General features: G+C 42.0%; 1 protein-coding gene across 5 annotated transcripts in view; it reads right to left on the bottom strand.

Moving 5' to 3' along the window:
• Positions 1-8,931: 8,931 nt before the first annotated feature.
• The window catches only part of LOC125740050 (RNA-binding protein 33-like), a 35,035-nt gene continuing 29,830 nt past the window's right edge, over positions 8,932-14,136 (bottom strand). For all 5 annotated transcript variants that reach the window (XM_049010749.1, XM_049010750.1, XM_049010752.1 and 2 more), the window contains exons 18-19: positions 14,032-14,120; positions 8,932-13,919 (exon numbers count right to left, since the gene is read on the bottom strand). In XM_049010749.1, the coding sequence (XP_048866706.1) occupies positions 13,871-13,919; positions 14,032-14,120 (138 nt within the window). In that variant the 3' untranslated portion in view covers positions 8,932-13,870. The remainder of the gene's footprint in view (positions 13,920-14,031; positions 14,121-14,136) is intronic.

Below are 14,136 nucleotides of genomic sequence, written 5' to 3'. Positions count from 1 at the left end.
ACATTTATATTTAACATTTAGATTTAACATTTAACATTTATATTTATTTAAGTTTTATATTTAACATTTAAATTTACATTTAACATTTATATTTATATTTAAGTTTTATATTTAACATTTATATTTAAGTTTTATATTTTACATTTATATTTAAGTTTTATATTTTACATTTACATTTAAGTTTTATATTTAACATTTACATTTAAGTTTTATATTTAACATTTGTATTTAACATTTACATGTAATATGTATATATAGACAAACCATTTATTTACATATGACGAACAATTTTGAACATAATTTACACAGCAAAAAAACCTGATGATCCACAACACCATTGACTTCTAGCTAAATGTCAGAAAATTGCACTAAATGTTGAAAAAGTCGCAAGTACAAAAATGTTTGCTACCTTTAAAAACGGCGCCCCATACAGGGAAGCACACGTGGGTAATCAGGGGGCGTGGCACACACGAGGAGCGTACGGGCTGGGCATCACATCTACCACCTAGAAATTAAATTTATTATATAATTATTTATGTTTTCCTAGGTTACAAAGACATTCCTGTGTTGTGTTTTGCATTAGAGGTTGCACAGACTAGTCAGCTAGTTCACAAGTGGACTTACTGCTCTGTGTTGACACTTCAAGCTTGAAGTTGACTAGTTGTTGATCACGCGATTATAACATTAACAACATGGACACCTCAAAAAATACCAGTTACACAGAAAAGCGGGGATAAGAGATAAAAATAGAATTATATAATTATAGATGGTGGCTTAATGGTTAGAGAAGCACAGTTGAAAGGTTGCAGGTTTGAATCCCTGACCAGCAAGGCACCACTGAGGTACCCTGAGCAAGGTACTGCCCCCAAGCACTGCTCCCCGGGCGCTGAATTAGCTGACCCCTGTTATGTCACATATGGGTTATATGCATAGAACACATTTCGTTGTTGTGCACTGTGTGCTATGGTGTGTCAACGACAATTATTCACTAAATTCTGTTTTTGTGCCTCAGTTACATTTAATACATTAAATAATATCTTTTTATTTGCATCTCCATATTTCTGCCTTGGAAAATTCGAAAGTTTGTCTAATATTACCAGTGCCAGCAGTTGCTAATATTAGTAGAATAATGTTATATAATTTTTTTATTCTGTGGAAAACAAAAGATCTGCTAGCCAGATTTAATAATGAATAACAAACATTTTGCAGGCCATAAAATATAAATGAAAGGCCATTTTGATCAAGATCAATCCCCACAATAACAAATTACTAACAAAATCACTTGTTTACCCTCCATTGTTTTGGGGTGGCGGTGTTGCTTTGTATGAAATTATGCATCTATTTAGCATAAAGTACACAGTTCCTGTTGTGCGGTGGGAAGTAACACACAAAAGTGGCCAAGAGCTACAAAAGTTCCTGGTGGAGATGGCCCAGGAAATTTAAATATATGTCTGAGCTGTTTGTCATCAGCATATACATTAAGTTCAGCAAATACAAACTGTCAGATGTTGCAAAACATTCCCTTCTCCTATTGTTTTATTAATCACGTGATCAGCGATTAGTTGATGTTGACTCAATTTTCATAACTGTCAAACTTAAAAAATCTTAAGTCCTGCAACCCCTAGTTTGTGTTGAGTTTCTTTCAATTGACATGAATTAAATTCTTCTCCCGGTCATTCCAATTCAACGTCCTGTGGGGTGTTGCCAATTCAATTCAAATTCCAATTCAACATCCTCTTGGGTGTTGCCAATTCAATTCAAATTCCAATTCAACATCCTGTGGGATGTTGCCAATTCAATTCAATTCAAATTCCAATTCAACATCCTGTGGGGTGTTGTCAATTCAATTCAAATTCCAATTCATGAATGGAATGGGGAAAACTTAATCAGTGAGGGGCAGCAGCTCCTGGTGTTTGTTGTTGATTGCATACAGGGCCTAATAATCAATGCAGGGGAGCAGACCCTCATCCTTCTTCACAAAGAAGAAGCTGGGGAATGACGGGAAAGGTCGAGAGGTAGATGATGCCTTAAGCCAGCGCTTCCCAGATGTATGTCTCCATCAACTCCATCTCCATATGACATTTTGACAGAGGGGGAAAGTTTGAATTTGTATTAAGGTATGTATGTGACTTTTCATCATGAATTTATTATGATTGATATTCATACAATGTAACTGGTCAATTTTAGAATATATTTATGGGACTGTGAACTCCAAGCTCTGTCTAACAGCAGGGTGGTCAAAGATGTCCTGAAGGGACCCTGGAACGTGTCCGATAAAGTCAGGACCAGGCTCTTATCGATCCAGAGCACTGTCTCCCACTCACAGACTTTTCCCATCAGCAGGGAGATGATCCTATCTATCTCCCTGAAACATCTCAAGGCAGTGGTCAAAAAATGAAAAAGGTGCAAAATTGCATTTTCTCCACTGAAAGGGCATCCATTAGGACAATTCCCCATATTCTTATACATGAATGGACATCCTATACAACACACCAGTACATTTTGCCCCCCTGGAGGAGCACCTTTTTGGGCACTTCACGTTTTCTCACCACTTAGAAATAGGAGTACCCGTTATAGTTGGGGTTCCCAACCCCGGTACATGAACCAGGATTTGAGGCCAGTATTCCACTGGGCTGAGGAATGCTGGGGTTTTGCAGAGGGCTTGGTTAAGTCACTTTGCCTTAAGACACTTAATCACAGGCACATCTTCACACTATTCCACTTGAACAAATGTGAAACTGAGAGTGAAATCTGCTGCAGCAGTACCTCCATCCATCCATCCATTTTCCAAACTGCTTATCCTACTGGGTCGCGGGGGGTCCGGAGCCTATCCCGGAAGCAATGGGCACGAGGCAGGGAACAACCCAGGATGGGGGGCCTGCCCATCACAGGGCACACTCACACACCATCCACTCACACATGCATACCTACGGGCAATTTAGCAACCAATTAGCCTCAGCATGTTTTTGGGCTGTGGGGGGAAACCGGAGTACCCGGAGGAAACCCCACGACGACATGGGGAGAACATGCAAACTCCACACACATGTGACCCAGGCGGAGACTCGAACCCCGGTCCCAGAGGTGTGAGGCAACAGTGCTAACCACTGCACCACCATGCCGCCCCCGCAGCAATACCGGTCCCACGAAATTGATTTATAGAAGCAAAGATTTGATGAATATCGTAATGCATGCCTAGCTATAATTCTGGGGAACAGGACACCGTCATACTTGCCAGAAGTACAGTATAGGAGTGCCATCTTGTGGACATGTATCTGAAAATGCTTCACAGGCAGATAGGAATTCTGGTTTGCAATATGAAAATGTTTTGCTTTGAACCCAGTCTTCCATCATTAACCTCCAGATATCTGCTTCAATCTGTCAACAGAGTCTCCATGGTAAATCACGACATACAGACCCATGAGCCATTAATATGTGCTATCTGTTTGGAGGAGTACTGTAGGTTTACCTAAGGAATTATATATCCTTTATTTGCCATTTGCACAAGTACACTGGAATTCTTCTCTTCACCTACCCCACCTTGCTGTCTATAGCTTGTAGGGGGGGGGGGGGGTCATACAACCCTTGGCAAAAATTATGGAATCACCAACTTAGAGGATGTTCACCCAGCTTTTTAACTTCACGGCAAATAAGCAAATTACACATATGACATGAAACTATTTTTGTTTGATAGCTGAACATTTTCCCAATGTGAAATGTATCTCAAACAAATTAAGCAGAATTATTTTAATTAATGGCAGAGTTTTGTTCAGATGAAGTAGAGAAAATATTATGGAATCACCTTTGCATTTCAAATTTGCATTTCTAAAACAAATATTGGCATGAGTGTAAAAATGCTAATTAGTCTGCAGTTAAAGGAGAGTGCTTACAGATCTTGTGTTAGCTAGTGAACTTGGCTAATTGAAAGGAAAAATGCCCCCAATAAGAGTGTTGTCAATTGAAACAATAGGACTGATTATAAAACTCATGCAAGAGGCAAACGCAACATGGAATGTGGCAAAAGATGTTGGTTGTTCCCAGTCACCTGTGTCTAAAATGTGGGGAAGGATGTGAAAGGAAAACATACAGGCAGTCCAAGAAAGATGTCAAAGCGTCAAGATAGAAAACTCAAAGCAGTATGGGGCTTGAAAACAGAAAATGGACGACAAAACAAATGAGAAGCAAATGAGCGGAAACAGGAGTCAATGTTTGTGAAGTAACTATAAGAAATCGGCTGAATGAAACGGGATTAACATATAGAAAAGCCACCCAAAAACCAGCACTAGTACCTCAATAGTAGAAAACAAGATGTCAGAGGGTTAAAGAGAAGCAATCATGGAGTGAGGATGGTTGGATGAAAGTGATGCTCAGTTATAATCCTTGGTGAAGGAGATGATGCTGGAACTTTTGTCTGGTGTCTAATGAAACATATAAAGATGATTGGCTGAAGAAAACAAGCAAGTTTTCCCAGTCATTTACAATATGAAGTTGCATGTCAGGTAAAGGACCAGGCCAGATGGTATTCATTGCCTCAACAATCAATGCACAGGTGTACATTGAAATTCTGGACACTTTTCTCATTTCATCAATAGAAAATTGGTTTGGTGTCAAAGTCGTTTTTCAGGATGATAATGCATCTTGCCACAGAGCATAAAGTGCTAAAGCTTGTCTTCAGAAAAGGCGTGTCAGCTCAATCACATGGCCAGCAATCAGTCCGTATCTTTTATGGAGGAAATTAAGAAATTTGGTCCATGACAAGTCTCCATCATGCAAAGCTGACCTGTCAACTGCTATTCAAGAAAGGTGGAACTGGCTTGATGCAAAATATTGTGTTTCATTACTGAAGTCCATGTCTTAAAGAATTTAGGCCATCGTGAAAGCATGAGGAAGAGCAACAAAGCACTCGCTGCGAATTTTTTAGCTGATCATTTTTTCCTCGACATTGAGCGATTCCATCATTTTCCCTCTACTGCACCGTTAATTAAAATATTTTCATTTAAGATATCTTTCATGAAGCTAGAAAGTTCAACTATTAAATACAATTTTGTGTCATATCTGTGATTTGCTATGAAGTTAAAAAGCTGGGTGAATATCCTCTAAGTTGGTCATTCCATAATTTTTGCCAGGACCAACCAATATGTGGCCCCCCAGGAGCTAAAGGGTCAGGGCTTGAACCAGCATTCTTCTGACCAGGGGCCCAGACCCACTGAGCCACTCACTGCCTAGCTGGTAAATCAGCCACTGAGCGTAGATTCAATCACTAGTAGGTCTCTGTCCATCAAACCTGACATTTCACCCTATTACACAGACATGCACTGAAGACATTCCTTCATCATGAACTACCTTGGTTTGCTTCTGTCAAACCCAGCTCGTCCGATCCTCATGGTTGCCACGCCCCCGATTATCCACGTGTGCTTCCCTGATCGTACCCAGCTGTGTCCGATTATTTTCAACCAGTCCTGTCTTTTTAAGTCCAAGTCTTGCCGAAGTCCTTCATCTGTCATTTATGTTCGTCGATGTCAGTGCCTGCCTTTTGCTCCCCTTCGTCCCGTCCTTAAATAAACCCCAGTATTTTCTCCGTACCTGGCTTGCTCGCCTGCTTTCTGCCCGCTTGCCTGCCCGTAGGCCTTACCCGTTTCCGGGAATCGTGACAGCTTCAGCTTTTTAAAAGAAATCCATCCAGCTGAAGAGTCTTCGTTCAAAATCCTCAAAAAACCTCAAAGACTGATCTTTCCTGGTGTGGTATTGAATCCACAGAACAGCGCCCTCATGCGACCAAAACAATTTTTCAACCATGATGGTGTAAGAATGTGTTTCTCAAACCGGTCACATTTTTGCTCCCTCCCAGCTCCCAATACTGACCAAAAACATGGATTGGGTTGAGAAACACTGGTGTTCAACTGACCCAATCTGTACTCTGCCAGGCATATTCTAGCCTTTTCCATACAGGTTCATTGTGCACACATCAGATCTCACTAATAAAGGGAAAATTATTGAATCCCCCATAAGGCTTGCAAGTGCTGGAACAAGCATTGAGCATCAATGTGATTCAGGAGACATCAAACACAAAGCTGGCTTCATCCACATGGATTCATTCACACAATACAGGCTAATCGACAATCACCAGTTCACCTGATCCACACCTGTATGGAATGTGCAAGGAAACTGGCACAAAAAACAGGAAGAGCACAGAAACAGCAAACTCACAGTAAAGGCTGATTTATACTTCTGTGTGGATTTAACACCGTAGGTATGGCATTGTCACATACCCTATCCTGTAGCTTGACACGCAGCTCACCAGAAATGTAATGACATACACGGCAACAATTGTGATTGGTCCACTTGGTAGAATCTCACATTTTTTTGCCGTTTGCTTCCAGCTGGGGGTATTTTAGTGTGAGACAAATTTAGGCTGTTGCTTGCCTGCTATTTTTGCTATGTTGCTGTACTTGATCTGAACAAAACTATGCCATTAATTAAAATAATTCAATTTAATTTGTTTGAGATACGCTGTTTAAAAAATATGGTTGCAGCCGTTCACGGTAAGGGCTGCATGATATTAGATGATATTCAGATATCACAATGTGATTTTTTTTTTTGCAATAAATATTGGCACATTTCTAAAGCAAAAAGGGACTTCAAAATAAAAGAATATCTCACAAACCCGTCTGTGTGTGATTTAAATAGCAGGGATTAAAATTATCATGCAAACGTGGCAGCAGTAGACTTTAAACTCATTTTTATACATATACCAGATAATCTTGAAAAGGAACAATCAGTACAATTGCAAACGTCGCTACGTTTGGAAAAACAAACAAAAATGCCATAACAATGGAAAACCGCCTTAACCCTAATTCGTTAAGAGTGATGGATGTTGAGCTCATCCCAAAGGCTATAAGGGGAAGGGATAGACTCAAGTGTCTTCTTCAAAGGGAGATCTGGGGGGGTTATTAAATTAAAGGCCACCGCATTCCCAGGCCTTAATGAAGAGGTGGACTTTTCTCCTTCTCAGTAGTTTTAAGATATTTCTCTCTCTGTTACCTAGTATGACGATCACACAGGTTGTATTTGTGCACATTTATAAATGCATTTCTCCCTGGTGTGTGACCAGGCACACATGACCATTTTTATGTAGGCTTTCTGTAAAGTCCTTTATAAGTATTCTGGTATATTTTTCTAATTGCTCTATGTATAGTGGGTTGTGTACCTGTGAATTTTTTTTTTTAATGATCTTACATTCACATGCACACGTGAAAGCAAGTCATGCCTAGGCGACAGTATTTCATGCACGTGCAAAATTATCGTAGTACGGAGCCCCTGAAGGAACCTGTACAAAAAATGTAAACGTTACATTCGTGTGCGCATGTGAAAGTAAGTAAAAGTGTTTCATTTTCTTGCACAGGTCCCTTCAGGGGCTCCGTATATATCAAAGAAACGAAGTTTTAGGAAACTGCAAAGCCCACTACGCTCAGCCACATACACCAATGCACAAGTATAAATGGTGGCAGCAGCCTTGGCCACTTCCGTAGGCTACAGTTTATGTTCGGTGCAGAAGTGTAAAGCAGGCTACAGCCTCAGGGCCATACGGAACCCCTGAGAGGACCTGAGCAAAAATCTTAAATGATCTTACTTTCACGTGCGCATATTAATGTCATTCAAATGGCTAGAGTCAAACCCACATTCTCAGGAGGAATCAGACAACATTCTCCCAGAAACCAGTTGGTGCCGCTAATGGCGACAGGCAGCAGTTCTGGAGGGTGTGGTCGTTTTTAAACTGTACTGACACTCATTTGTCCCAGGGGCCACTGGACTCTTAATTGACTCAGTTTGATTTGTATATTGTAACTATTGTCCGACGACTTTTTATTTTTTAACTCGGATCGATTTTTATGTTGTACTTTTTGTTTATCATCACCTATTTATTACTGCTTGTCTGATGTTTGTCTGGATACTGCTGACTGTACGACAAATTGCCCATCAGGGAGAAGAAAGGCATCCTTGATCCTTGACACCTACACCTGGTGACGTAGGAGGTCAATGGCTGAGATGGACACCCAGAAGCAAGATGGACAGAAGCAGAACAGAAACCCAGGTGTCAACATGAAGAAGGATGTAGGGTCTGATTTTCCCCTCATTTAAACTGCTGAGCCAGTTAGGAAACAAACATTAGCAATCAACCAATCAGGAAGGGGAGGAGGAGCGACACTCAGAAAACCGTCTCCTATTGGTTCACCCAATTATCAAAACCCAAACAAGTAGTTGAGAGACTAATTTGCAGATTCGAATGTAGCTCAACACTCAAGCCCCCCCCCCCCCCCAGAAAAAAAAATATATATATTCCTAGCTGGAAACACTCAGCCGTATGGATTTGACTACAACTTCAAGCCATGAAATTAGCCTTGGGCAACAGGAATTCCCTAAAGGAAGATCATTAGAATGCAATACCCTAATAAATGAGTAAAAACACTGCTGTCGCACATGTTCCTAAAGGGGCAGGCAGTCGGACGACAGGACACAAAGCTGCTAGGAAACGCACAGGAGCCCCGCCAAAGGCATTGCAAACGAAAGTGAGGCAAAACGAAACTAATCAGATCGGCTTTTCATTTCACTTTTGTGGATTTGCCATTCACTGTCTCTACATGCCTTTGCCATGATCTGTATCAGTATATCACTGCTATCTTTCATCACCGATGTGCAAAGATGCTGTGTCACTATGTATACATCATCCATCATATGTACTTAACCTGACAGCTTCATACAACATATTCCTTCAAGAAGAACGGGTAAAAAAAATTAAATAAATGACCGGAGTCTTCTGCCATTAACTCACTCACACAGTGTTATAGCAGAGTCGGGCGATGGATGTGCATATATTTAACCCACAAAGACAAAACATATTAAGCCTGGAGACAGATGCAAACACAAACAAGTTGGTTTGATGAAATATAAAATTTATTATTCGTTTGTTCTTCTAGGACATAAGCAATGCTTTTGTAACAATGGAGAATATCTGACTGCAAACATTTGCTGTCAGACACTTTAAATACAACGCATAGTATGAATGCTCGGCTGATTTAAACTGCTCCATTTGTTTGTACAGGAGGCTTTCGTTTTACACGCGATGCCAATCATAGTCATACAGAAGATGCACCACACAGGGTTTGTCTTTGCAACAATTCAGACGACAGGTTTATATCGACCAGACTCGGGAAACAAAAAGAACAGGCTGCTTCCTTTAAGCGTACAGTGCAATACAGAAGCCATTGGTACCTCACAGAAACCAAGCCCCCGAGTGGCAAGGTCACAGGGTGAGGTGGGGGGCTGATATGGAGAGAGTGGGGGCAAGTATCCGACTATGAAAGTGTCAGCCTGGTCGATGTCCAGAACCTCCGTCCCCTGGGCTAACAAAACAATGGCTGTTCCAGGACCTATTCAACACACAATGGTTCAGTTCATTTAATAACACAGCAAACCCGCCCTCCCACCCCAGGAAGACCCAGGAAAATAGAAGCCCGTTTTTTTGTGTGTGTGTGTAGAGAGTGTGAGGTTAAAGGTCATTAAAAAAAGAGAATGAACAACATGGGACGGATCCAGAGTCCTTCAAGGGGGCATCTGAAAACAGACAGACTGGTTAGCACGGCTGGCAGTGTTCAGGGCGACCCAGGAGGCAATGACCTGTAAAAAAGAGAGTCACATTAACTGGAAGAGACCAAGCAGCATTGGAGAGGGGGGGATGCAGGGGGCACACCACATCCTCAGGTACCAAACGGGGGGGGGGGGAGGAGAATAGCAATCCTATAGATAAACAAAGAAGTTGAGAGATCTGCATATATCCAGGGGGTCCCTGTAGGAGGAAAAGGTTAGAAGTCACTGGAAAATGGGAAGATACCAGACTGCCCTTCCCACAAGAAACAGAGCATTTCTTCTCCCAGACAAAGCAAATATTTGGTCAACTTTCAGTGTTTCCACATCACACCAGAAAAACACAGAGACAAAATGACAGTCACATACCTCAAAATCCACCCCACACCACTACCCCAACCCATTTTATATCAATGACAACAGTAATGCAAATATGAACTACATTTTACCTGCAGTTATTTTGACTGGGATGCCTTAGCTGTTCAAGGTATTAAACAGAGACTACTTAACTATGTAAAACAGTATTACAGCTGCTTAGCAGCAATTAATGGCAGTTTTCTAGAAATAAGCCTCCGTACAAGTTTATAAAAAGTAAAGCAACCAATTAACTTGGAACCACAAAGCTACAAGTTAAACGGAAGGTGTCAGCCACCCTGGTACAGGATAACAGAGGCTGTTTCTAGCCAAACTAAGTCTTATAAAAGATACAAAGAGGTCCAATATGGACCTGGATTTCTGCACAAGCAAATGCTTAAAACTAGCGTAGGAATTGGTGTAACAAACTCTCCAAATCCATAGGATTTACATTAAAGTTTGTACACCCACCACAAACAAGCAAACCATCAGAATTAAGAACCTTCTTAAAATGCATTTTAAAATACTGGTCAGATTAAAATGCCCCTAATGGGAGGGGGGGGGGACAAAAACAAAAGAGAAACAATAGCACATACAAGCACCATAGGTGCTCAACCCATAAGGTCATGACCTCTGACCATGAAATAGAAATGAAAAAAGTACTTAAAAAAATAAATAAATAAATAAAATATGCACCCATTGCTTTTGCAAATTTATATAAAACAATGGTAGCTTACCACGGACTTACAGTGCAGACACAGCATACACACTCTGAGACGCACGCGCACACACACACACACACACGCACACTTCAGTATCGGCTTCCATTGAGCTGAAACTGAGGAGTCCTTAATGATAAATTTAACTGTTAAGAACATTAAAGGCAGATTAAGATATTTCATACTTTCCCAAAACTCTGCATAAGAACTTCCAATATGAAACCAACATGAGAACTGAAACCTTCAGAGACAAAACAAGCAGAAACGTTGCCCGTTTTCCAGCTGATATGCCAGCACACAAGCGCTCAGTGCTGCCCCCCTCAGGAAACCTTGTAAAACATCCGTTTGATGGAAACGCAAACCTCTTCGATTTGTGGGGCCGCAGGACAGGAGAACAGAAAAAGGGTAAACGGATGAGTCAGACAAACCGCAGGGTCACAAAGGTGAAGCACTTTGACCCTGACATACAATTAAATACAGAAAAGCATTTTTTTCTTTGACACTTTTGGTTTCCAAAATGGTCTCTTTTCGAAAGCTTCTAAACTGAACCCAAGACTCATAAAACCAGCATCAACTGAAATGATAAATAAAAGACCAATGTCAACATCGTCATAAAAAAGGTTTACTTAATACATGCAACAGGAGTTACTCTTTAAGGAACCTGGGGGAGAAAAATTACGCACACGAACTCAAACAAGATCTATAAACAGTGCTCAACAGAATCCTGACCGAACCTCTCGGCCTAAAATGTACACAGCCGGTGAAATCGATAATGGTTGTCCCACATCTTACCAAAGAACAATCTCTCCCGGTTATCAGAACCCCACATGGATCATATCTAAGTCATCGGGAGATGTTTCCACAAAACTGTTCAAATCCCCCTTTCCTGTTACATCTGAAGATACAGGCAAAAAAAAAATTTGTTCAATAAAATGAAAAGGCATTATTTTTGATAAGACAGTATGCTGTGGTGGGCTGCTTGAAATGGAGATAACCTGCAGAATGGGATTCTACTTGCTTTAATCCTACACAACCACCCAACACGGGTATATTCCAGTTACCCTCATGGTCCTTAGTTAGAATAATGGGTCGTAGTGTGATTAGTTGAGAAAATGAAACCATATCAGTAGACAGAAGAATTTACAACCTCAACTACCTTCAGCATCTCCTTCACTGGCATAAACACGTCTGGCACCATAACGTGGTGAAAAAAAAACAGCCTCCGTGACTAAAAGGGCTCAGAGGTTAACGCATCTTGCTCTGAAACTGGCACGATTAAGGTTAAAGGAAGAGGAAGAAGCTGGAGATTAAAACCACGTTTGTGGAATAAATGCCACATAAAAAAACGATCTGGTGAAAGACTTGAGCAGGGGGGGCATTATTCAAGTGCTGACGATAGCATCTGAACAGAACAGACCCCAGAACATCTGAAGGAACAGACCCCACAACACCAGGTCTTACAGCTCAATATATATCTAAACGCCTCCGTGTCCGGTGCCTGCTAAAGGTAGAGAGATCTACACCTGCTCACGCTGTGTTCAGCCTGCACCTACGGAGACACACGGTCAATCTACAGTAGTAAGTTACAGGTTCTGAACTTGCTAAGCCCTGTACGCAACAGGTGCGACCTCGCAGTCTACCTTCAAAGAACACTGCTAAAAAAAAAAACTAATATTTGAGGCGAGAGAACACAGTGAGCCCTAAACAAGGCACGCCAACGTGGCCCTGAATAACCAGGCATTGTGACAGAGCTTTACATCCCGCTAAAAGGCAGGGAGCCTGAACTCTGCACAGCCACAGCAGGTTACACTGTCTGGCTTACCCTCCAGAGGGGGGTGGTTAACACTGTCATCGCGCACAAAGCAATTTAGGTACCCGGCTAAGCAACACAACCAGGCACAGAAACCCCCGTCTGTCTGTCTCACCTATACCAGACGTGCGGAGGAAAATTAAAACTACTCTCTAAATGTAAAAAATATATATACATTTAGCCACAGTTCTCAGGTACTCTGACCGCAGCAACAATTAAAAAAAAAAATCTACTCTACAATGGAGCAAAATCACGGTCAGCGAGGAGACAAATCAGGTTCCTCGGGCATTTAAGGATCCCTGATGGAGACAGACACAGGGACTTGAAAGATTGTCACTAGAGGGCAACAAATCCATGCGCGGTCATTAGAGGGCAGGGACAAAATCGGGAGTGTTCTGCAAGTCCTCTAAGGTCATGTTGTGTCGAGTGAAGAGCCAATCAAGTTAGCTGCACAAGCTACACAGCATCCTAAGCGTATCTGTACGGGTGCTACTTCCCTGTGCTACATCACATCAGCCCAAATCTGCATGCAAGATAAATGCTTGCAAGATTCTTCGGTGTTCCTCGCATCGTGTGAAGGGACCATAAAGTCAGCCCAGCAAATCCTGTTATGCAGTTTATACTCTAGAGAAACATGCACATTTTGGTAAGGGCACACTGTCTTATCAAAGCCGGAGTCTCAGACCCATTTCAAAACAGACGATCTGCAAATTTAAACTACTAGACAGTAGTGTTACATTCATCCACGGAGAAAAAGGAAGATAATGGCTTACAAATACACATTTCGTCCATTAGGTGGTGCTATAGAAAACTACTAAGTATTCCAGAAGTCATGTATTGTCAGATAACCTGACTGAGTGCTACCCAGAGGCTCTAGACAGTATTCTCAAGAACTGAAAAAAGACGACCCGAATGTAAGTTTATAAAGTTGTCCTGTGGTACAACAGATGGAGCCACAGCTTTCCATCTCAAGGATAGACGATGTACAGAAATTCCGCAAGATGGGAACAACCATTATTTCCAGTTCCAGGCCTTGATCAATCTCGCCGCCAGATGTGGGAAGGACCTTGCCACCAGGTCCCAGTCTTCACTGCCGGGAGCAGGAGGTCTGCACAGAGGCCCCTCCCTTTTTGTACCCCCAACTGAACATCTGACGGCCGCAGGGCCGAAATGAGCAATTTCTTTTTGGAGTCTGCAGGATGACACCCAAGGACAGAGAGCCACTGGAGTCTAGCAATCCGCGCCGAGAAGGTGTCCACGGTCACCGCCGTCGTTGCTGCCGTTGCATCCACAAAGGCCAGATCGCCCTCCGCCGTCCGTTCCTCCCCCAACCCTCGCCTGCCTCATTTCAGCCATCGATCAGCGAAACATCGATATGCGACAGATCTATCATGTGCCTGCGTGGGACAACGTACAGTGTGTTTTATTTATCGGTGGTGAGGGGGGATTAGTGTTACGCCTCACGGCACCCTCTGGCCACAAGGGGAGGTACAGGACACCACAACTTACCTGTGAAAACTCTGCTGGAAGCTGTACGCGTGCTGAGGGTTGGTGAACTTCGCAATGGCCTTCCGTTGGTGGGGAATCATCTTGAACATCTATGGACATGTCGGG

The sequence above is a fragment of the Brienomyrus brachyistius genome, chromosome 4 (genome assembly GCF_023856365.1).
Source record: "Brienomyrus brachyistius isolate T26 chromosome 4, BBRACH_0.4, whole genome shotgun sequence".
NCBI lineage: Eukaryota > Metazoa > Chordata > Actinopteri > Osteoglossiformes > Mormyridae > Brienomyrus > Brienomyrus brachyistius.
The sequence above is the reverse complement of the archived record's forward strand: the minus strand, read 5'-3'. Positions and strand labels throughout refer to the sequence as shown.